The sequence below is a fragment of the Amblyraja radiata genome, chromosome 8 (assembly GCF_010909765.2).
Source record: "Amblyraja radiata isolate CabotCenter1 chromosome 8, sAmbRad1.1.pri, whole genome shotgun sequence".
NCBI classification, from domain to species: Eukaryota; Metazoa; Chordata; class Chondrichthyes; order Rajiformes; family Rajidae; genus Amblyraja; species Amblyraja radiata.
Genome location: NC_045963.1, coordinates 76,219,477 through 76,243,738, shown reverse-complemented (window position 1 = coordinate 76,243,738; position 24,262 = coordinate 76,219,477). Strand labels below are relative to the sequence as shown.

At 44.7% G+C, this 24,262-nt stretch overlaps 1 protein-coding gene across 1 annotated transcript; it reads left to right on the top strand.

Moving 5' to 3' along the window:
* The first annotated feature begins 252 nt into the window (after positions 1–252).
* On the top strand, positions 253–24,262 carry mpc1 (mitochondrial pyruvate carrier 1). Its single transcript, XM_033026263.1, has 6 exons — positions 253–268; positions 306–465; positions 11,933–11,936; positions 14,158–14,254; positions 17,020–17,152; positions 23,785–24,262. The coding sequence occupies exons 2-6, from the start codon at positions 395–397 to the stop codon at positions 23,822–23,824; spliced, it is 345 nt and encodes a 114-aa protein (XP_032882154.1). The 5' UTR covers positions 253–268; positions 306–394; the 3' UTR covers positions 23,825–24,262.

The following is a 24,262-nucleotide window of genomic DNA, read 5'->3' as shown; positions in this document are numbered from 1 at the left end:
AAACATTGTAAACCTCCCCGCAACTTCACACACACTAGGCCTTATCCCCCCCTGCACTCCCTCGCCTGCCCCCTGTGGAGGGGTGGGGAGGTGAGGGAGAGGGCGAGGGGAAGACGGCGGTTAGCTCACGTGACCCCGCGCCCTCTCCCGGGTCGCCCCTGGCAACGCTACACGCCCGCGCTCACGCGAACGAACGAACGGGCGGGGAGCGCACGCGCGCGCGCACGCACGGGGACGGGGACGCGCGCCTGCTCGACCTTGACAGCCGATTGGTCGGCCCGGGGCCTCGGTCCTCCGGTGGAGGCGTGTCCGTTATCCCGGCGTGCAACGCGGTGGCGGCGGCGGCGGAGAAGAAGGTCGTTGTCGTCGTCGTCTTCTCCTCACCGTCATCGCCATGGCCGGAGTGGTGGCCCGCAAGGCGATTGACTATGTCAAGAGCAAAGACTTCCGCGACTATCTGATGAGGTGCGCTGTCCCCGGGCGGTCACTGGGGGCTGGAGGGGAGGCCTGAAGCCTAGTGGGGGTGGAGTGGGTGGCTACCGGGTTAATACTGGACTTGGGGAGGAGGAAGTGGCGCCCCGTGGTCGGGGTGGCTGCTGCTGCTCCGTGGACGGGAGGGGGTAGAGGGGGTAGATACTGCCCTGTGGGCGGTGGGAGAGCTGTGCCCTATGGGGTAGAGGGTGTAGATACTGCCCTGTGGGCGGTGGGAAAGCTGTGCCCTATGGGGTAGAGGGTGGTACTGTCCCGTGGGCAGGGTGGGGACGTTGTTGTCCCATGGGTGGGGTGTTCTCTGTGTGTGTGGGTGGGGGTTACTACCCTGTAGATGGAGGGAGTGGGGGACAGGGACGGACTGCCCTGTTGGCAGGGAGAGATTAGAGTCCCTTCACCCCTCTTCCACCTGTGGGCGGATGGAGAGTTGCCCACCCACCCCTGTGGCACACAGAATACCAACTACTGAGATGTAGGTCATTGGAAGTTTTGTGTACAACCAAGGTCATTCAGCCTTTCAGTCTCTCCACTGCCTGTAGGAGAATGAATTAACCTTTTGAATTTCCCTGCTTTGAGCCATACATCACAGAAACAGGCACGTTTTTCCCAACTCGTCCATGATGCTCAAGATGTCCCATCCAAGCTAATTCTATTTGCATATTTGGCCCATATCCCTTTAAACCTTTCATACATAGATACATAGACAATAGGTGCAGGAGTAGGCCACTCGGCTCTTTGAGCCAGCGCTACCATTCAATGGCTGATCATCCACAATCAACACCCCATATCATCCACAAGCCTTCTCCCCATATCCCTTGATTCCGCTAGCCCTAAGAGTTCTATTTAACACTCTATTGAATGCATCCAGTGAATCGGCCTCCCCTCCCTTCTGAGGCAGAGAATTCCACAAATTCACAACTCTCTGGGTGAAAAGGTTTTTCCTCATCTCAGTTCTAAATGGCCTACCCCTTATTCTTAAACTGTGGCCCCTGCTTCTGGACTCCCTCGACATATGAAACATGTTTCCTGCATCTAGTGTGCCCAATCCCTTAATAATTTTATATGTTTCTAAGACCCTGCCTCTTCCAGTGAATACAAGCCCAGTCGCTCCATTCTTTCACCATCTGACAGTCCCGCCATCCCGGGAATTAACCTCGTGAACCAATGCTGCACTTCCTCAATAGTAAGAATGCCCTTCCTCAAATTAGGATACCAAAACTGCACACAATACTCCAGGTATGGTCTCACCAGGGACCTGTACAACTGCAGAAGGACCTCTTTGCTCCTACACTCAACTCCTCTTGTTATGAAGATAGGTTGTCCACTTTGGTGGCAAGAACAGTAAGGCAGGTTATTATCTGAATGGTGTCAGATTAGGAAAAGGATAGGTTCAACGAGACCTGGGTGTGCATCCTCACGTATGCAGGTACAGCAGGCAGTGAAGAAAGCTAATGGCATGTCGGCCTTCATTGCAAGAGGATTTGAGTTTAGGAGCAAGGAGGTCCTACTGCAGTTGTACAGGGCCCTGGTGAAACTGCACCTGGATATTGTGTGCAATTTTGGTCTCCTAATTTGAGGAAGGACATTATTGCTATTGAGGGAGTGCCGTGTAGGTTCACCAGGTTAATTCCCGGGATGTCGGGACTGACATATGAGGAAAGAATGGAGCGACTGGACTTGTATTCACTGGAATTTAGAAGGATGAGCGGGTATCTTATAGAAACATATAAAATTCTTAAAAGATTGGATGCGGGAAAAATATTCCTGATGTTAGGGGAATCCAGAACCAGGGGTCATAGTTTAGGAATAAGGGGTAGACCATTTAGGACTAAGATGAGGAAAAACTTCTTCACCCAGGGAGTTGTGAATCTGTGAAATTCTCTGTCATGGAGGGCATTGGAGGCCATTTCACTGGATGTTTTCAGGAGAGATTTAGCTCTTAGGACTAACGGAATCAAGGGATATCGGGGGGAAAAAGCATGAACGGAGTGCAGATTTTAGATGATCAGCCATGATCATGCTGAATGGCGGTGCTGGCTCAAAGGGCTGAATGGCCTACTCCTGCACCTATGTTTCTATGTTAAATGTTTTTTATTTGTTGTTGTGGTACTTGTTTCACGTTAGAAATTATCTGTTTTATCTGTTGTCACAATGTCACATTGATGCTGACTACTAGAATTTTAAAAGTTTATATTAGATTTCCAGCATTCTGCAGCTTTTAAGTTGGTTATTAATTTAATCTTGGCTGGAAATCATTGGCATTGCTGGAGGGGACAAAGGTCAATAATTGGTTGTTCATCTGTAGAAAATTAGTGCCTTTCACCAGCTTGGTTTGCCCCAATTATTTGTTTTGTGCTATTTTGGATATGTTATGGAAGCCAAGTTATTTGTTGCAAGGCTCCACAATTGATAGAATTAAATTACATCTCCTCTGTTTTTCATGGTAGTTATGGAGACAGAGAATTAATTCCCTTCTTCTTGGAGACATGGGAGGAGTGAATTGGCGATGAGGAACTTGGATTAAAAGATTAGTAGAAAAAAATGACTCTTAATAATGGAATTCACGATTAACGAGTAGCTTTAGGAAATAGTATAGGTGGAAGTAGTATAACTGGGGTAACATTAGAATTAAAGATGGCAACCGATTAAGGTTCATATGACAGGAAGGTTTGGAGGGTTTTGAAAATCAATTAGAAGTGACTGAGAAATTGACAAAGAAATATGTTAGCTAGCAAGATATAAACAATATCATAAAACTTTATGAAAAGTGCTGGAGGAACTCAGCGGGTCAGGCAGCATCTGTGGAGGGGATGGACAGATTATGTTTCTGGTCGGGACCCTTCTTAACACTGAATTAAAGATGTATAGGTGATGTTTTGGGTCAGGACCCTTCTTCGGACTTGTCCCATCCCGAACATCACCTATCCATGTACTATAGAGATGCTGCCAGACCCACTGAGTTATTAGAAAGTTTAGTCTAGGAACTGTATCCGGGCCAGTTACTTTCTAGGGTTTTACTCTCGGAAGGGGTGATTTGATGGTGACCGTGGGTACAGCTGCACCCAAGGCTAGCAGGCCAGGAGATGTCTTTCCATTGACTTTCCATCCAAAGCTGGCATTGAATGCATTGTTGCTCATGAAACTGCTGGTCTTCGGTCTGTAGCCTATTTTAGCTTGCCGGCCTTGCCACAATTGGGTATCTGTGTGGTTATCCTGGGACTCTAGCTCGGTCCACAATTCTCCCTTGATAGCTTTGCCAAGGTCATACGTAGATTTCTTATGCCGCTCTGGATTGTTTGACTTGAATGCTGCAGACTTGGACTTCACCCGGGAATGGACCTTGCGGTTCATCCATGTGGAACACTCATATTGTTGTCTTTGGCGCGCATTCCTCTGCAAACTTACTGATGAAGCCTGAGATGGCAGTGGTAGTCTTAGTTAAGTTGGCTGCTCAGTCCTTGAATATGAACAAGTCCATTGGCACAAAGCGAAGGACCTCATCTGTTTCCTCAAACCAGCACTGTGACTCTCTATACCATAAACTCTGCATCCGTTTTTACTAGTAATTTGCTGTTAAGTGGTTGCGGATGACCAGAGACTGGGAATGGTGCTGTAAAAATGATACTTTTATTCTTTTACTGAAATCAATGAACCGTAGTCATTCTTATCGCATTGAGCTGTTCATACTCAATGCTGAGGACAGTCAAGACGGGATCAGTGAACTTTTCAAAACTAAGTGTTGAGCCTAATGGCAAGAAATTGGTGGTAGAAGATTAGTCATGGGGCTTTGGGCTCGCATAAAGCATCCAATATGCAACTATCTATGATTATAAAATAGTATGTCATATAATTTAAGTGACCTAGTATGGTTTCAAGTATTTTGCATGCAATTTGCAGAAACATGACCAGAGGTGATCTATTGATTTTAATTAGATTGATATTTTTCATTTGTTTAAAAGACTATAGTAGCACAAGATGCCACTAATAAATCCAAGTAGAACTTTGGGAGAAACAAGTTTAATCAATGAGAATTTATATTGCGAACGTTGCAACCACAAACAATTGTGGTGAGTTGCTGGTAGATTTAAAGGAGAACTGTGTATGATGGAGGAAAAAAAACATGATATAGGAAGAAAATATTGAAAGAAATAAAGTTGGGCGAGAGATCCTTGTGTGGAATGTAAAGATTTCTTCGGCTAAATTCCTAATTTGTTGCGAACTCCTATTTTTTTTAATTGATTTGTGGGCGAGTCCAGAACCAGGGGCCACAGTCTTAGAATAAAGTGGAGGCCATTTAAGACTGAGGTGAGAAAAAAACTTTTTCACCCAGAGAGTTGTGAATTTGTGGAATTCCCTGCCACAGAGGGCAGTGGAGGTCAAATCACTGGATGGATTTAAGGGAGAGTTAGATAGAGCTCCAGGGGCTAGTGGAATCAAGGGATATGGGGAGAAGGCAAGCACGGGTTATTGATTGGGAACGATCAGCCATGATCGCAATGAATGGCAGCGCTGGCTCGAAGGGCCGAATGGCCTCCTCCTGCACCTATTTTCTATGTTTCTATGATTTGAAAGTGAAGGTTAAGTGGACATTTTCTTGGGGACATAACATATTTACAACAAGGATCGGAAAATACAATTTATTTCAAGCCGGGTGGAATTCTATTACATTGTGCATTAGCTCTCCAAATGTGCTGTGTTTGGACAGCTAGAAATGTAAATGCTCAGAGTCCAGCAAACAAGATTTGAAAATGCTAGTGAATATCTTGTTTCTTAATTCATTATTTGAGGTGTGGATTTCGCTTGCAAGGCCAGCATTTGGCCTGCTGAGCCAATTTGCAGGGTAATTAACAATCAACTCGCATTACTCTGTGTCTGAAGTCGCATTGCATGTGGATTTCATTCAATGAGCCAGATATTTTTACACCAACCATGTAGTTTTATTGTCATTGTTACTGAGGCTACTATTTGTTTATGGTTCCAGGTTATCAAATTAAATTACATAGCTTCAATGATAGGATTTAAACTTCTCAACTTTTATCCATTGTAATTGAACCACTGTGTTGTCAATGCGTCCTGTAAATGTGTTCTACTGCCTTTTAGCAGAGTGAAGTTCAAACATGGACATTTCTAACAGTTGGGACAAGATAGCAATGCATTTGACCCTTTATGTTTCCCATCATCTTAAATCAGTATGATGTTTTCAGACGCCTTACTCTGAAAATTGCTTTTCACGTGAATTGGTTTAGTTTTGAGATACAGCATGGAAGCAGGCCCTTTGGTCCACCAAGTCCACACCGACCATCAATAACCTGATCACACAAGTTCTGTGTTATCCCACTTTCACATCCACTCTTCATGCACTAGGAGGAATTTACAGTGGCCAATTAACCTACAAAGCTGCTCGTCTTTGGGACGAGGGAAGACACCGGAGCACCCGGTGGGAATCCGTATGTCACAGGGAGAGTGTGCAAACTCCACGGACAGCAGCTGAGGTCGAGGTCAAACTTGGGTTTCTGGTGATGAGAGGCAGCAGCTCTACCAGTTACTCCATTGTGATGCAATTGTAATCTTAATGTAGCGCTAAACAATTGCCATCTTGAAATCTTTATTTTGGATAATTAGAATTAGATCCTTTATTTGTCATTCAGACCTTACGGTCTGAACGAAATGTCGTTACCTGCAGCCATACATACAATAATAAACAACAGAACAGACAGTAAACACAAATTAACATCCACCACAGTGAGTCCACCAAGCACCTCCTCACTGTGATGGAGGCAAAAATCTTAGGGCTGCTGTCTCTTCCCTCCTCTTCTCCCTCTGCGCTGAGGCGATACCCCACCGGGCGATGGTAAGTCAGTCCCGCGGCTCACCGTTCTCCGCGAACGGGCCGGATCAAACTCCGCGGCCCAGGGGTGGTCGAAGCTGCCGCCCGTCAGTCCAGCGGACGCAGCTGTTGACAATGTCGTCCACTGGCCCGCGGCCGAACCCCGGACTCAGGCCGCCGCCGCCAGAACGCCGTCTCAGCCACCGGAGCACCGTTCCAGCCCCGAGCCGGGTCGCCCTCACGTGAGCGCCGTTCCACCCTCGAGCCAGGCCGCCCTCACGGGAGCGTCTCAGCCCCGCGCCAGGCCGCCCTCACGGGAGCGCCGTTACCCTCGAGCCGGGCCGCCCTCACGGGAGTGCCGTTGCCCTCGAGCCGGGCCGCCCTCAAGGGAGTGTCTCAGCCCCTCACGGGAGCGCCGTTACCCTCTAGCTGGGCCGCCCTCATGGGAGCGCCGTTACCCTCGAGCCAGGCTGCCCTCACGGGAGCGTCTCAGACCCTCACGGGAGCGCCGTTACCCTCGAGCTGGGCTGCCCTCACGGGAGCGTCGTTACCCTCGAGCTGGGCCGCCCTCACGGGAGCGAGTCCTGACAGGCTCTGCCACCGGAGCCTCGAGGTCGCCAGCTCCGCCATTAGGCCTCAGCGCAGACGGAGGCAGAGAAGGGGGATACGACAAGAAAGTCACATTCCCCCGAAGGGAGAGACAGCAAGCCCTGTTTCAACCCCCCACCCCCCCCCCCCCCACACACATAACACAAACCTAAAAACCAAAAACTTAACTAAACAAGACGGAAAAAACAACACAAAAAAGTAAAATACCTTTGTAATACAAGGTATTTATTTAAAAATCAATTCTGTTTTTCCGCTCAATAATGGAGTACTTTGTCACTCGTCTAATTTCTATGCACGATCCCGTGGTTGATTCAAAAATAGCCCTTTGTTACTTTTGGTTATATGAGATCAGTGGTCTCATTTTAACAGATCCCTTGTTATTTTTGAAAGCTTGATGTTGGTTGTTCTTTATTGCCTGTCAGGCTGCATGTAATTGGGATTCAGTGCTGAGGATCCACCAATGGATTTGGAGGGCTTTGACGGGGGCAATTGTTGTGGTATCTCTACATTGCATTGAATTGTCTCCTGTAAGCAAATAATGTCTTGGAAGCCAAGGGGCTTTGTGCCTTGTTTGAAGTCTTGACCTTAATATTGTTTTACTCGGACGCCCAGCACGTCCATCCAACAAGAGAACGCTGGAGGAGAGAGATCTATAACTCATCTGTGAAAGTGAAAGGTGTCATTTCATGGCCAAACCCTGTATCAGGACCTAGAGGAATGATTACCAATATGTCAGAGGTGGGAAGAGGCTGGTAAGTGATAGGTGGAGCCTGATGGGAAGGGAGATGATAGGCATATAGAACCAGCCAGGGAAAGGGGTATTGGATTGAAAATGTATCCAGGCCTCGAGGGAAAGGAAACCATTCCGCGGGTGTCTGAAGGCCAAGGTGCAAGAGCAGAGAGCCATGAGCTAAAGAATGATGGTGGGCGGCAAGTCGACAGATTCAGCATCGATTGCTGACAATCGTGTTGTGTCAAATCTCCAGTGTTGTGAAAGCCATCCAGAGCTTAAATACCGACGGGTTCAAAGCCTAAGTGGCGTCGAGCACCATCAGGAGCTCCTCAATTTGGATCTCTGCCTCCTGCTCCATCCCAAAGTACACTTTCTGGTCTATTTCCCCCCTGCCCCCAACCAACATGGAGAAACTATGGAACAGACTGTGCAATTTTTAATGTAGAAACAAAGAGATGGAGATGCTGGTTTATACCAAAGATAGACACAAAGTGCTGGAATAGCCAGTGGATCAGGCACCATCTCTGGAGGCCGGTTCTCTGGATACTTTCAAGAAAGGGCTAGATAGGGGTCTTAAAGATGGCGGAGTTAGGGGATATGGGGTGAAGGCAGGTACGAGGTACTGATTGTGGATGATCAGCCATGATCACATTGAATGGCGGTGCTGGCTCGAGCGGCCGAATGGCCTACTCCTGCACCTATCGTTTATTGTCTATTCATCTCTCATCCCTGGGAAGAGGAAAGCATGTCAAGTGGTCTCAGCATCACCATAATCTTTAAAAAGGGAAACATACCCATTTGTGGTAACCACAAGAGGTGTTTACCCATGTCATTCATTGCCACTGAACTTAACTGTCTCCTCAAACCCCAGTTCCTAAGGGGGTGTTCCTGAATTTATACGTGTTTATTTTGACACACAATGGGCTTAACCTTGTCTGGGTCTCTATTCCATGGAGCGTGGGAGGATGAGGGGAAATCTTATAGTGGTATACAAAATCATGAGAGGAATAGATCGGGTAGATGTACAGAGTCTTTTACCTATAGTTGGGGAATCGAGGACCAGAGGACATTGGTTCAAGGTGAAGGGGAAAAGATTTAATAGGAATCTGAGGGGTAACTTTTTCACACAGAGGGTGGTGGGTGTCTGGAACAAGCTGCCAAAGGAGGTAGTTGAGGCTGGGACTATCCCATCGTTTAAGAAACAGTTGGACAGGTACATGGATAGGACAGGTTTGGAGGGTTATGGACCAAGCGCAGGCAAGTGGGACTATGGTAGCTGGGACATTGTTGGCCGGTGTGGGCGAGTTGGGCCAAAGGGCCTGTCTCCACACTGCATCACTCTATGACTATGACCAGTAGTATTTGAATGACAATCGTATCCTTCACACGGAACATTCCCATCCCTAACCAGTCTGAAGAAGGGTCTCGACCCGAAAAGTCACCCATTCCTTCTCTCCAAAGATGCTGCCTGTCCCGCTGAGTTACTCCAACTTTTGGTGTCTATCTTCCCATTCTACATCTTGACTGAAGATATTATAATGGAGGAAAACCATAACTAATCACGGCACTGCAAGTGTTAAGAGAGAAAATGCCCTTCTTCGTGTCCTCTAACTTAGTCTTTTGTTTTGCTTCTCTTGTTTAATCCACTTAATGTAAAACACATCAGGGTATCCTTCACATTGTAAGGATATATATTTAAGTCATTAGTAAATTTCAATATTATGTGTACTTTTCTTTGACCATTTGGTTAATTTGCTTTTATTTACATTTTCTAGTAGAGTAATTGCAGTGAAGCACATCAGATATTATTTAAGGAGTTGCAGTTTAAACAATTTTAATTTTCAATAATCTTAATTTTAGATTTCAATTAATATATGCCTTTTTATTGTAAACCTTGCATAACATCCAGTATTTTAATTAAACTTGAGTGATACATATGCAAGCAATTCCTCTACAACAATTTGGTTATTTTTATAAAAAATAATGCTGCAAGGGATTTAAAATAAATCAACAATGGAAGTGTGTCTTTCTAACTTTTATAAAATTACAACGGGAGCATGTTTAATTGGGAATCATGATTATGAAGTTGACGTCTATCTCAGCAAACAACAGGCTACAGGTTATACATAAATCATGTGAAGTTATTCACACATCTAAATTTAGTTCAGAAATTTGACCTTCAGTTCCCCTTGCTTGAAGTATTAAGTCAGTGTAACAGCTGAGACAGATCTCAGTTGATTTTTGATGAAAGTCAATTTCCATTTTCAAATAATTATCAAGTGCATTGACTCATTGTGTGTTCCCAACCATGCAGTCTTGTCAATGTTGAATGTTTTGAGCATGACCGAGTTAAGGACACTGAAGTGGACAACTTGTTCAAATTTGACTTGTTAACTCTCAGTACAACTACACAAGAAACTGCAGTTGCTGGGTTACAAAAAAAGACACAAAGTGCTGGAGTAGCTCAACGGGTCCAGCAGCATCTCTGGAAAACATGGACATGTGACGTTTCAGGTTTGGACCTATCTTCAGCCTGAAGAAAAGTCCTGCCCCAAAACGTCATCTATCCATGTTCTTCACAAATGCTGTGTGGCCCGCTGAGTTAAGGACCTGTCCCACTTACGTGTCCTTGGCACGCAAATTACGCGACCTCGTGGTCGCGTTGAGGCGCATGGGCATCGTGTGGCCGCGCGGGGCTGGTCCCACTGGGAAACGAGGAGGTGTATGACGTTTCGCGTCAAGACCCTTCTTTTAAGACTGAAGAAGAGTCTCGACACGAAACATCACCCATTGCTTCTCTCCAGAGATGCTGCCGGTCCCGCTGAGTTGCTCCAGCTTTGTCTCCAGCAAATGACGTTCAGGCGCATGAAATTGCGCGTGACCTTTGCGGGACCGTCACGGCTCAACGCGACCACGAGGTCGCGTAATTTGCGTGCCAAGGACACGTAAGTGGGACAGGCCCTTTACTTTGTGTCTTTTTTAGTACAACTACTTTGTCCTGTGCAGCAAGTCTTTGACAGTTAAGTCCTCTATGGTATTTTCTACTTGGAGAACCCAATAATTTACAATTTAAGTGTTATCCTGAAAGAAAATTCCTTAAAGCAAACTTTGCACGATATTAAATTTAAAAAATATATAATTTTGCATTTATTCATTTTGTTTTAAAAAAACTAATTTTTCTGCTTACTCTTAAATAAAAAACAGCTTTAACATTTGGCAATCTTTGACTATGTGGCTTTCAAAGTAAGTGAAATCAATCCATGAAACCTCAGGCAATTCAATTCAATTTGCATTTTTATGCCAGTTTTGTCAACTGACTGTTTTGTGATTACAGATGAGCTGTTTTTAATGCCATTGCCTCATTATCAAACACGTCCTGTATTGGAAGCCAATTTCGCTTAGTCAATTTCAATTCAATACACCTATGGTAAATCAAGTCTCTGAAGCTCCATCGAATCTGTCCTCTCTACCTTCATGTCTCTATTATTGTTCCATCTAGAACATTACAAAAAATATAGCATAGGAATAGGCCCTTCGACCCACAATGTCTGTGCTGAACATGATGCCAATAATCTCCGCTGCCTGCACATGATCCATATCCAACCATTCCCTGCATATCCACGTAGCTATCCAAAAGCCTCTTGTACTCCACCATCTGCCTTCTCCACTGCCAGCATGTTACAGGCACCCACCAGCCTCTGTCTGTTTTTAGTTGGTACTCAGCAACACATCACCCATGTAAGTAATATTGGGGAAACAATTGAGGGCTAGACGTGGCTCAGTGGTAGAGTTGTTCCCTTACAGCGCCAGAGATCTGGGTTCGGTCCTGATCTTAGGTGCTGTCCGTGCGGAGTTCATACGTTCTCCCTATGACCGCGTGGGTTTTCTCCGGGTACTCCAGATTCCTCCCACACTCCAAAGACATACAGGATTGTGGGTTAATTAGCTTTGGTAAGTTGTAAAAATTGTGCCCGGTGTGTAGGATAATGCTGGTGTACGGGGTGGTCGCTGGTTGGCATGGACTGGGTTGCCTGAAGGGCCTGTTTCCACGCTGTTTCTCTAAAGTCTATTTATCGTCAGATTTAACTTGCTGAGGATGCTGGAAACCTGATATAAAAGCTGAAACTAGAGAATTGCCTCCATTATCTATCTTTACTCAGATTCCACAAAACTGGTAATATTTTAGATTATATGAACACCACAGAAAATAACTTTTTCTTTTTTTTCTTTTTCCTTCCTTCAATGAACATTTGCCTTGGCTAACGATTAACCAGTACGGTAAGTGGAAGTCATTCTTTTACAATTACAGTTTTCATATTAAGCTTTGTTTTCAGTTTGGTGTTATGTGTGAAGATGATGGACACTTAAATGAATCTGGCCATCTGTGTCTGTGCGTATCCTACATCTCAAGGGGAACCAGTTTTATTTCGCAAAGCAGGTGACTGAAACCAGTTAATCCTGGCAGTCATTTCTGTTGAGGTTCACCATCTATATTTTATGACCTAGATGAACTTGTTGATGGTTCATTAGATAAAGCATTATTTTCTTTTACTGATCCTTGCAGACTAATTACAGTTCGCCTCTTGAGCACACAGGTATTTTGTATTGCGGGTGTGAAAAGCCCTTTGCTGCCATGCACTTAACTCATGGCTGGACTGCACCTCAATTCTATTTATCTGCCACAACAGGTGGCACAGTGGTGCAGCAGTAAAGTTGCTGCCTTACAGCGCCCGAGACCCAGTTTCAATCCTGACTACAGGTGCTTGTCTGCACAGACTTGGTACGTTCTCCCCGTGACCTCCATGGCTTTTCTCCGGGATCACCAGTTTCCTCCCACACTCCATAGATGTACTGGTTTGCAGGTTAATTGGCTTGGGATAAATGTAAATAGTCCCTTGCATGTGTAAATAGTCCCGTGCGTCAGTGTGCGGGGATCGCTTGCCAGCGCGGACCCAGTGGGCCGAAGGGCCTGTTTTCATGCTGTATCTCTAAACTAAACTAACATCTATCTTTTAATATTGACAAAAAAAATATTGATCTTGCTCTGCTCTCTTCTGGTGGTTATGGGTAAGTGTTTCAAATATCCTTTGCCTGGAAAGACATTTACTGCGTTTTTATAGCTCAGCCCCCAAACCATGATGCTAAAGCATTTATTCCCTCTGTTTGTCCTAGATTTATCTAATCTCTAGCTGGTCTTCCGTCTTCTATACTACAGAGTTTATTTTGAGTTCTGCTATTAGCCTAATGTATTAAAGTTTGGCACAGATTTCATTTGATTTAAACATTCATTTCCATGGTTACTTTATTTGATCATTCTGTAGCTCCTGCCTTCCTATATCTGTGGTATACTGCATTGATAAAGCCCACTACAATCTCATGCTACTCCATTTATGGTGGCTTCCCTCTTGGTCAACATCTATGGCTTCAGCTGCCTGCAACGGAAGCTCCATAATTTCTTCCCTGACTCTTTAAAGAAGAGCTTTTAAAAAATATATTCCCATCATCAAGCTTGTGATCACCTCTTTAGATGTCTCTTCTGGTTTGGTGTCAGATTTTTGCATCCACCCGCTGCACACTAGAGGCCGTTTTTCAAATGCCAATTAACCTACAAACCAGCACGTCTTTGGGAAGTGGGAGGAAATCAGAGCACCTGGACAAAGCCCAGGCGGTCACAGGGAGAATGTGCACATTCTGTGCAGACAGCACCAGAGGTCAGGATAGATCCCGGGTCTCCGGTGCTGTGAGATGATAGCTCTCTACCAGTTGTGCCACTGTGCCGCCCAAGTTTCAATACTTTTGTTCTACTATTTTATTAACAATTTATTTAAGAAGAAATAACTTTCCTATATTGGCTGTTTAATTTTAAAGGGTATAATTCCGTGATGCAATGTGTTACTTTTTGTAATCTGCAAGAATATTGTTACGTAAAGAATTAGTCAATCAAGTGCAAGCTCAACGGTGCAAGCTGCTTTTTAAACTCACATGTGCCTCATCTACCTTGGAAATGTCTTCAATCAGACTTCGAGGGACTTCATTGTTATACCTTGCACTAAATGTTGCATCCAGCTGTGGACTGCTTGATTAAGAATAAGGCATTTAAGACTGAGATGATGAAAAGCTTTTTCACCCAGAGAGTTGTATATCTGGAATTCACTGCCACAGAAGGCAGTGGAGACCAATTCACTGGATAATTTCAAGAGTGAGTTGGATATAGCTCTTGAGGCTAACGGAATCAAGGGAAATGGGGAGAAAGCAGGCTTGGGGTACTGACTTAGGATGATCAGCCATGATCATATTGAATGGTGGTGCTGACTTGAATGGCCTACTACTGCACCTATTTTCTATGATCTTATTCATAGTCTTTTCTGGATAGCATAGAAACAAAGACTTTTTACTGTATCACGGTCCATGTGACAAAAAGAAACTCAACTAATGTTGTGATTTAAATGATTTGAGAAAGTAGCGTGATGTTTTGATTTTTGGTTCTCTTGTTCTGCAGCACTTTTGGGGTCCTGTGGCCAACTGGGGTCTGCCCATTGCTGCTTTCAGTGACATGAGAAGAAGTCCTGAGATCATCAGTGGCAGAATGACATTTGGTAAGTCAAAGCAAGTGTAAGTGTATGCGTGATTTGAAGGCTCTGGGCCTGTACTCGCTGGAGTTTAATAATAATAACTTTATTTATAGAGCACTTTAAAAACAACCACAGTTGCAACAAAGTGCTGTACATGACTAATCATGGACAAGAAATTATTACATAACAATAAAAACATTAAACGAAAGAGTAAAAACAATAAAATTAAAAACATTAAAAAGCACTAAAAACAGGAGCAAAGTCTCAAGCAGTGTCAAAAGCCAAGGAATATAAATGTGTTTTAATACTGGTTTTGAAGATGGACAGCGAGGGGGCCTGTCTGATGTGCAACGGCAGGGTGTTCCAGAGTGCCGGAGCAGCAACAGAGAAGGCTCTATCCCCTCTGAGCTTCTGCTTAGACCTCGGTACCTCCAGGAGTAGCTGATCAGCTGACCTGAGGCACCGGGCAGGAGCGTATGGGTGGAGCAGTTCCGAGAGATGAGGAGTAACCTCTGAGGGTACAGAGAGATATAGAACAGATGAATGAAATATGCAAAAAAATTACTGGAGCTTCCAGCCCGCGGGCGGCGCTGACTTTGACATCGGGGAGCCTGGGATTTTTCGCCGAGGTCGCCAGTGTTGAATCTCTGCCAGCTCGGACTGTGGACTTCGGGAGCCGCGGTCTCCGGTAGGAAGCGGCCGATTTGCAGGCTACGGGACGCTGAGAGTATTCTTCCGTTCGGGGGCATGAAACATCGTGCTGTCGTTGTGGCGACTGCGAAGGCCTCAAAGGCCCCGCACACGATCAGCCATGATTGAATGGCGGAGTAGGCTCCGTGGGCCGTATGGCCTAATTCTGCTCCTGTGATGCCTCTGATAAAGTCTGCAGTTGCCGCCTTTTTAGGCAAGAAGATAAATGAATGTTGTGTTCAGGTTGGAGGGTTGCATGGGCCATGACGGGGAAATTTAAACTATTTGAATCGCACCTGATTTAAAATAACCCGTGTGGTTTGGGAGTCCGTCCATGGTTTACACGTACAAGTAAACCTTGAGAAAGAAAGTTGTACATGTAAAAAAACATTTCTGTAGTTTATACTCTCCTTGGTTTAAAATCTCTGCTTAAATAAGCTCGCATTAAACACGCAACCAGAGAGCAGTGCTGAACTACTATCTACCTCGTTGATGACCCTCGGACTATCCTTGATTAGACTTTGTGTTTAAGAAGGAACTGCAGATGCTGGAAAATCGAAGGTACATAAAAATGCTGGAGAAACTCAGCGGGTGCAGCAGCATCTATGGAGCGAAGGAAATAGGCAACGTTTCGGGCCGAAACGTTGCCTATTTCCTTCGCTCCATAGATGCTGCTGCACCCGCTGAGTTTCTCCAGCATTTTTGTGTACCTTGATTAGACTTTGCTGGCTGTATCTTGCACTAAATGTTATTCCCTCACCATGTATCTGGTACACTGTAATGGCCCAATAGTAATCATGTGTTGTCTTTCTGCTGACTAGATAGCACCAATAAATAGTTTTTCACTGTGCCTCGGGACATGTTTATTGCAATGTTTGTTGATTTTGTAACCTTTTGAATGAATGAATGAATAGGTTTATTGGCCAAGTATTCACATACAAGGAATTTGCCTTGGTGCTCCGCCCGCAAATGACAACATGACATAGTGACAGTTAGGGATGACACATAAAACATTAAACATTTTGATGTATTGATATATGTTACAGATTCACAAACTGTTCTACATAAACAAATGAATATAATGTAGAACTTTTATTAATTATCCTTATTTAAGATGGAGATTTTTGGCAAAGTCAAACCCTACTCTATTTTGTACATGATCGATTTCTTATAATTAATAATGTCATTACAAAGAAGTTATACAATCTGTTCATTTTAAGCTTTTATAATTTTGGGTATTAGCTGAGATTTTATTCAAAACTCTTGTTTCCTCGCATTATTTATCTTTAGGATAACTGAAAGTTTCTTAAAGAAATAGAAGTTTAATAGATCCATTGCACAAAAGATTTTTATCTTTTGGTAGAAGGGCTGGGAGTTGTTTAATAATTTTTTTTTTATAAATACCATTTCCAATCATTTTGGAGTATTGAAATTAGTTATTAGATTGACTTATTCAAACTGTTATCATTTCTTTTTCCTACATAGATTGCATCTAATTTTTAAAATAATTCTCTAACTTGCAATTGCTCTAACTTGCTCTAAATGGTCTCGAACTTGCAATTGCTTCAGCGTACTTACGAACATTACTGTAGTTTGAGCCTAACACTGGCTAAATTGGGTAAGAAAGAACTGCAGATGCTGGTTTAAATCGAAGTTAGACACAAAATACTGGAGTTAAAAAGTCCTCAACCAGTTGGGCAGTACGGGGCAGGCAAAGAAGAGGGCCATTCAATCCGCAAGAGAAGCCACAGAGAAAGCCACTAGGTGGCTTTGGATTAAGATGGCTGATCCGCGGGCGGTTGCTGCTGGGACACAAGTCGGGGCCTGATCAACCCCGGCTGGGTCGCCTGGGCGAGGGTGTCTGATGTTGTGAGACCCAAAACACCCGATGACCCCAGGTCACTTCACTGAGGATGCGTCCCAGCGCATCTAGAAGATGTATCTTTCACACACTCACAGTGGGTTAGGCAGCATCTCTGGAGAGAAGGAATGCATTTTGTGTCCACTGGTTAAATTGGCATCTCCATGAAGTTAGCACTTGTCCCATAATCTGAAGGCTGGTGTGTTACGAATTAACCGACTTCTGTTCTCTTTTGCAGCTTTGTGTTGTTATTCCTTGCTTTTCATGCGATTTGCGTACAAGGTCCAGCCTAGAAATTGGCTCTTGTTTGCCTGTCATTTCACGAATGAATCGACACAGATCGCACAAGGGTGCCGCTTGATCCATTACAAGTAAGCGTTCTTGCCATTCTAAAATGCCATCGGGTGGGTCAGTGTGGCAGTTTGTTTTAATTTCAGACGTGTTTGAGTAATTAAATGGAGTAAGTAATATTTTATGGAATAGTTAATGCTTTCAGATTCTGTACATGCATCTAATAAGATGGGCTTAAACATTTACCGTACCTCAGAAGTATTAAATTGTGAAATTGAAGCTGCATTCATGTTTTGAGACTGGGTAACACTTTGATCCAAGAAGAGTATAAATGACTAACAAACTGTTAGTCGGCCGGTGGAGCAGCAGTAGAGTTGCTGCCTTGCAGCGCCAGAGACCCAGGTTCTATTCTGCCTAAAGGTGCTTGTCAAGTCTTCTAATGTTTTTGCAGATTCCCCGCTTGAAAGGGATTTGATTTATCTACCCCGAAATGATGGACTGGATTCACTCAGACCAAACACTTCTTTTCCACTTTTTTTATTTTCTCCTTCTTTTATTTTGGCAGATTAGTCTTTAGCAGTTTTTAGCAGTTTTAGTCTTTACCAGTTTTGGTCTTTATCAGTTTTGGTCTTTATCAGTTTTGGTCTTTATCAGTTTTGGTCTTTATCAGTTGAAAAACCGGCTGCCAATCTGGTCTGTAGAAAATCAGTCCTGCTTGCCTTTTCTGGCTATTGCGGCAGTCTTTTTGGACAGTCCTTTTGATTTACTGTTCAAGTTTTGCCGCTCGCACGTCTCTTGTGTCTTCTTCACTGGCTTCTGGTGCTGTGTGCCCTTTTGACCCCCAGGCAGAACTCGGCAGGCTGGGGATCCGCCCACTTTAATCACTGTCTCGTGATTTCAATGTAGCATTTCTCTGCACCTGTTCTTTCATTTTAGTTTGACTTGACACCTCCCACTCGATCTTCCAATGGAACCACTTGGGAGATCGACGCTTTAAAGTCAAACTTTGAAGTCTAGGTTTCAACTTGGTCTTTATAGGCTACCAGTCGATCTGTTGTGGTGCTTGGGAAAGTTGTGCCCAATTGCGCAGCACAAAAAAAATGTCTTTTAGAGCATTTTCTCGTTCTCTTATTGTAATGACTCCTGTCAAAGAGATGGCCTCCCACTTTGGATTGTTTAGGGCTTTGTTCTTGCCAAGAAACCTCTTCGCTGCTCTCCAAATCCATGCGACTGTCTTGATCAGTCGAGTTAGAACGCTGAACCGCTTGACATCAACAAGGTTCTGAATAGCTGACCCTGCAGGTGGTCTCTTTGGGCTTGTTGGTTCCGGTTCTTGGTTCTCTACTTTGGCTCTTGATAGTGCTGCAACAAAAGCTTTCTTCTGTAACTTGTTGATGTTCTCTCTGGCAGTGGCAGCCAGTTCTTTAGCTGATTTTATTGGCCACTCACTCACAGGCAATACCAGGAACTTCGGTCCATTTTGCCACTCCGAATACTGATCAAGGTCTTGAGGGCTGGCACCTCTGGTGATTACATCAGCGATGTTTTGTGGGCCAGGAATCCACCGCCAGTCCTGAATGTTGGTGCTTGTTTGAATCTCTCCAATCCGATTGGTGAAGAATGTCTGAAATCCGTAGCTTTCTCGCTGTATTGCATCAAGGATGGTTTGGCTATCCACAAGATGATACCACTTCTCCACTTGAATTTGACTCTGTAGCTCAAAATACTTCTTTAAGCGTGAGGCGAACACTGCTCTGCACATCTCTGCTTTAACAGCGTCTCCTCTGTGGTCCAAGGGAGTTAACTTGGCCTTGGATTCCACAAGTCTGACAATTGGGCCATGGTCTGAATCCCATCTCAGGTACATCACTGCCCCGTAGGTGTGCTCACTTCCGTCAGAAAAGGTGATTCCCAAGGGTTCAGTTGCGGAGCAAGAGGGAGTCAGTGCCCTGACGAACTTGACTTTTCCAAGTTGTACGTACTCTTCAAAGAGCTTAATTGCATCCTCCCCGAGTCCATCTGAGAGTGCCATGTCCCATGTGTCTCTGACCGAACAGCTTCCCTCTTTTGCTTCTTGGAAAGCTCTGCGTACTAGAATCGCTCCTTTTTGCTTAACAGGAGCCACTATGCCGATGGGATCATATAGCCCTGCTACCTGGCTGAGAAGCTCTCTTCTTGTTAGGGGATTTGGCGTCTGAGTTTTGATTTGCTCTTGTAGAAGGCCTTGACCAAGCCGCATCTTTTTCTTTCTCTTGGAGAAATTGATTCCCACCATAACGTGGAGCATGTCCTCTTCAACAATGTAGCCCAGACCAAGTGCCTTGTTATCATCATCATGCATTTGGTTTGGTAGGATCATGCTTTTTGTTTTACTTTTCTTTAAAGCATCACTGTCCTCCTTCCTCCCACTTTGACCAGACAGAACCCAAGGCTTGAGCTCAAAACCACCAGCTTTTAGGATTCGTTCCACATTTGCTGTGATGATTCTCAACTGGTCGAGGCTGTTGTGAGATGTGAGGATGTCGTCAACATAGCTGTCTTTCTGGAGTACTTGCTGCTCATCCTTGAGGTGGGTAAAAGAAGGAAGATTAGCAGTCTCACGCATTGCCAACTGTGCAATGCACCCCGCAGGTTTGTCTCCGATGTTCACTCTTGTGATAGCATACTCTCCCAGCTCCTCGTCCTCGGAATCTCGCCAGAGGAATCTGTGTAAGTGTACTTCACGGTCCTCCAACCAGACTGAGTTATACATCTTCTTTATGTCTCCCAGAGCAGCATAGATTCCGCCTCTGAATCTGAGGAGGACGGCGCGAATTTGGTTGAGGACGTCTGGACCTTTCATCAGCAAATCATTTAAGCTGACACCATTGTACATTTGGCTGCTGTTCCACACTAGTCTCACTGGGGTTGTGACAGAGTGGGGGTTTGGAGCAATAAGGTGACTCACATACCACACTGGTCCCTTCCATTTTGCAATCATGTCTTCGGACAATTTGATTGCAGCCTTTCGGTCCACCTTGTCGTGCACCTGAGCTGTGTAGGCACTTTTCCATTCAGGTTCTCTGGATAGCTGCCTCTCCGTCCTGAGATATGTGGCTTCCACTGTCCTTTTATTATTTGGTAGAGAAGCTGGGTCTTCCAACCAAGGATAGCTAGCATGCCAATGTGGGTCTTTACTGTGGCGGTCTCCTGTTACGTAGGTGAGGCCTTCCCTTACCACTTCGAGCTCTCTCTCTTCAGCAAGAGTCATTTCTTTTCCGCCTGGCTGGCAGTTTCCACAGCGGCAACCCCCGCACTTTGGCTCGCATGCTGCTCCAATGCTATCCCACTTCCACCAATCCAAGAAGTCCCGATTGGCGGTTGATGTACGTGACTTCTGAACTTTGACGGCGACCTGTCCGTTTGGTGAAAGTTCCTCAGGGACTGGGGCAGTGAGCTCCTCATACTTTAAAGCAGCTGCTCTCATTGATCTTGCGAAGTGTGTTTTGGACATGTGGGCTGACATGGTAAGCTTCTCAAACAACTCATGATGACAACCTCCAACAGTCTTTCCCAGTGGTCCATCCCACAGAATGAGATCTCCAACAGTTCTAATCCTCTGAGGCGCTAGCTGACCTTCTCTATGGCTTATGAGCAAATGTATCTCTTTTGGTCTCACAAGTTCCTCAAGTGGGACGTCTGGAAAGAACTTTTGCAGCTGCTGTGGTGTCACATGTTTGTGAACATCTGCAATGCTGTCCAATCCATAACAAACTAACTGGTGCGACTTGAGTGTGCCCTTGGGAGTCTTCACTCGGATCTTTAGAAGGTAGCGCCTCGTCTCTACATGGACCTTCATCCCCCCAACTCCATGGACGATAAGCGTGATGTCTTCACTCCTAAGGTTCAGTCTACTCGCAGCCTTGTGAGTTATGTAGTTGGTATCTGAAGCCAAGTCAATTAATGTCCCAACCTTTTGTCCAGCATTTGCTACGACCTCCAGAAGCATCATAATCACTGGATGCTCTTGCAGTCCACCTTCCTTTAGGAGGCTTGGCTGATGCTTTGCAGTGTTGAAGGCTCTTGATGCAGTGTTGGAGAACACATCTCGGCATTGTTTTGCCAACTCTGGTGGAAGTTTGCTGAAAAACTCCTCTTGGTGCACTGTATATTTCTTCTTGCCTTTATCTTCCTCTGGACCAAATTTACTCCTTCTCTGATCCACACTGCTTTTCCTCATCTCATAATTGGGGCACAGATAAAAATGATGCTCAGGAGTCTGTTCATCCTTGCAGATTTGATTTTTACACAGATATGCAGGTTTGCAGTATGAACCATCATCATGAACTTCAAGACACTTTTTGCATGCTCCCAACTTCTTTACTGCAGCTCTTTTCTCTGTCAGCTTTAGCCCTCGAAACTGCTTGCAGAAGTACAGCTTCCTTTTATGCTTTACGTCACCACAGACTACACAACTTGTGTGGTAATTTCCTGACTTGGTAGACTTGGTTCTGGCATGTCTTGGTTCAGTCCGAGTTTCCTTTCTACTCGGCTCCTCGTCCCTCAGTTGCTCGAGCTGTTCGTATATGCTCTCCTGCTCTTTGAGAAATGACAAGAGACTGTCAAACCGTTTCTCTGGTGCCACAGCATTCCTCTTGTCAGCTACATAAACCAGCCATTCCTTCTTGAGGGTTTCTGGAAGCTTGGTTTCAATTGATTTTGTCATCAGTGGATTTTTAATAGCGCATGTGTCTCCGAGATCGCTCAAGTCATTAAGCGCCTTTTCCACAGCTTGAATTAATTCCACTATTTTACGTGGCTGATGTCCTCTGACAGGTGGGATTCTCTGAAGCTCCTCCACTATCTCAATAGCAATAGCTGTTTGATTTCCAAACCGGTTCTCTAGGACACGAAAGATATCATCTGCAGTGTTATAACTTGTGAGGCGGAGATCTCTTGTAATTTTGTCCTCCAGACTGTCCAGCAATTGAACCTTCTTCACCTCATTTGATCCAGTGGGTTCACCTTGCTTTTGCAGTGCTTCCCAATCCTTCCTCCATCTATAAAAGTCACGCTTGTTTCCAGTAAACCTAGGAAGGGCCGTGGGTCTCAGTCTGATGGCTGGTGAAGGATAATTGAAAGCATTCGCCGCTTGTGCTAATCCTTCAGCGTCCTTCTTTATTCTTGCCTGTATGAAGTCAGCCTTCCTGGAAACCAGCTTGGGGACGAGAAGCTCGAGTGTTCTTAGGTGTTTCTGGAAGCTCTCTTGCTCATCCAGAGGGACCCAACGTTTCCACCGACTATACGTCTCCTTTGCAGTCTCTACCAGTTTCTGCAGGTGGTTAAGCATGAATTCATATGCTTCTTGGTTGCTATTTGATGGTGCGGTGGCAGCAGCAAGTTCACATGCACCATCTGCTGTCTGTAGTGAGGTGGATAATTCAACATTTCCAAAGTTTGCCCATAGAGTGTCCTGGATGAGCCCTTTGACCTCCTCTTGTTTCGACTCACACTCCTTTGCAGTCTTTGCCAGGTCGGCATTTTGCTGTTCGGTTAACGCAGTTTCTTCATCTGCGTCCAGCTCCGCCTCCAGCTCTGCAATGAGTCCAGCCTCCACATCGTCATTGGCTTCCATTACTTTTTCGGCCTCCTGCATGAGTTTGTTGAAATTGTTCCTGAGCTCCTCTTCAGACATTTCTTTATGGTTCCTAATGATGCTGTTAACAAGACGAGAGAATGCCCGTTTTGCTGTTGTCCTCTCCACCTTGAGCTGCTCAGCTGACTTTCCAGCAACTTCATCAGCCATGTTTTATCTTGACTTAACTGTCTCTTTTCCAGGTTTCCAGATCTCCTGGCCCCGCCCGGTTTTTCACTGTCAAGTCTTTCTGGTCACAGCGGTTTTTCACTGTCTGGTCTTCTAATGTTTTTGCAGATTCCCCGCTTGAAAGGGATTTGATTTATCTACCCCGAAATGATGAACTGGATTCACTCAGACCAAACACTTCTTTTCCACCTTTTTTATTTTCTCCTTCTTTTATTTTGGCAGATTAGTCTTTAGCAGTTTTAGTCTTTACCAGTTTTGGTCTTTATCAGTTTTGGTCTTTATCAGTTTTGGTCTTTATCAGTTTTGGTCTTTATCAGTTTTGGTCTTTATCAGTTGAAAAACCGGCTGCCAATCGGGTCTGTAGAAAATCAGTCCTGCTTGCCTTTTCTGGCTATTGCGGCAGTCTTTTTGGACAGTCCTTTTGATTTACTGTTCAAGTTTTGCCGCTCGCACGTCTCTTGTGCCTTCTTCACTGGCTTCTGGTGCTGTGTGCCCTTTTGACCCCCGGGCAGAACTCGGCAGGCTGGGGATCCGCCCACTTTAATCACTGTCTCGTGATTTCAATGTAGCATTTCTCTGCACCTGTTCTTTCATTTTAGTTTGACTTGACAGTGCTGTCTGTACGGAGTTTGTACCTTCTCCCCGTGACATGCGTGGGTTTTCTCCGGAATCTCCGGTTTACTCCCACACTCCAAAGACGTACAGGTTTGTAGGTTAATCAGCTTGGTATAATTGTAAATTGTCCCCAGTGTGTGTAGAATATCGTAATGTGCGGGGATCGATGGTCGGTATGGATTCGGTGGGGCAAAGGGCCTGTTTCTACGCTGCATAACTAAACTAAACAGCAGTTCTCGTATCTGAAGCTGCACTGATTCTATATCGTCGTGCTTAATGTGTCTATATGTTCAGCTTGCAGCAGAAGAAATTATCTGAAGGAAGCCACAACTAGACTCTCGAAGCACTTTATCTCAATCGCATCAACATGCTACCAACATGCCATAATGTTTCTATATTATTTTTCACGCACAAGTTTCTCGTAAGTCCAGCCCTCGAAATTTTTGATGGTTTTTCAAAGATATTTAATTCTAATTATATTCTGTAATTAATATTTGGATTGTTTTAGCACAGTTTCTACAACTGCCTGAAATTAAATTTGTAAGTAACATCATTAAACATGGATTTTCAAACGGTCATGTACAGTTTTAACTGTATGTTTATTATGCGATACATTGAGAAAAATGTCAACGTTGCAGGAAATGGTGATTTGATCATGGCTTCTGTAATCAGTATATTTTGGAAAGGAATATTTGCAGTTTAAAACTGTTTTTAATAAAGTGTGACAAGAGGAATTGCTGTCGACAATTAAAAGTGTGAATTAATTACCAGG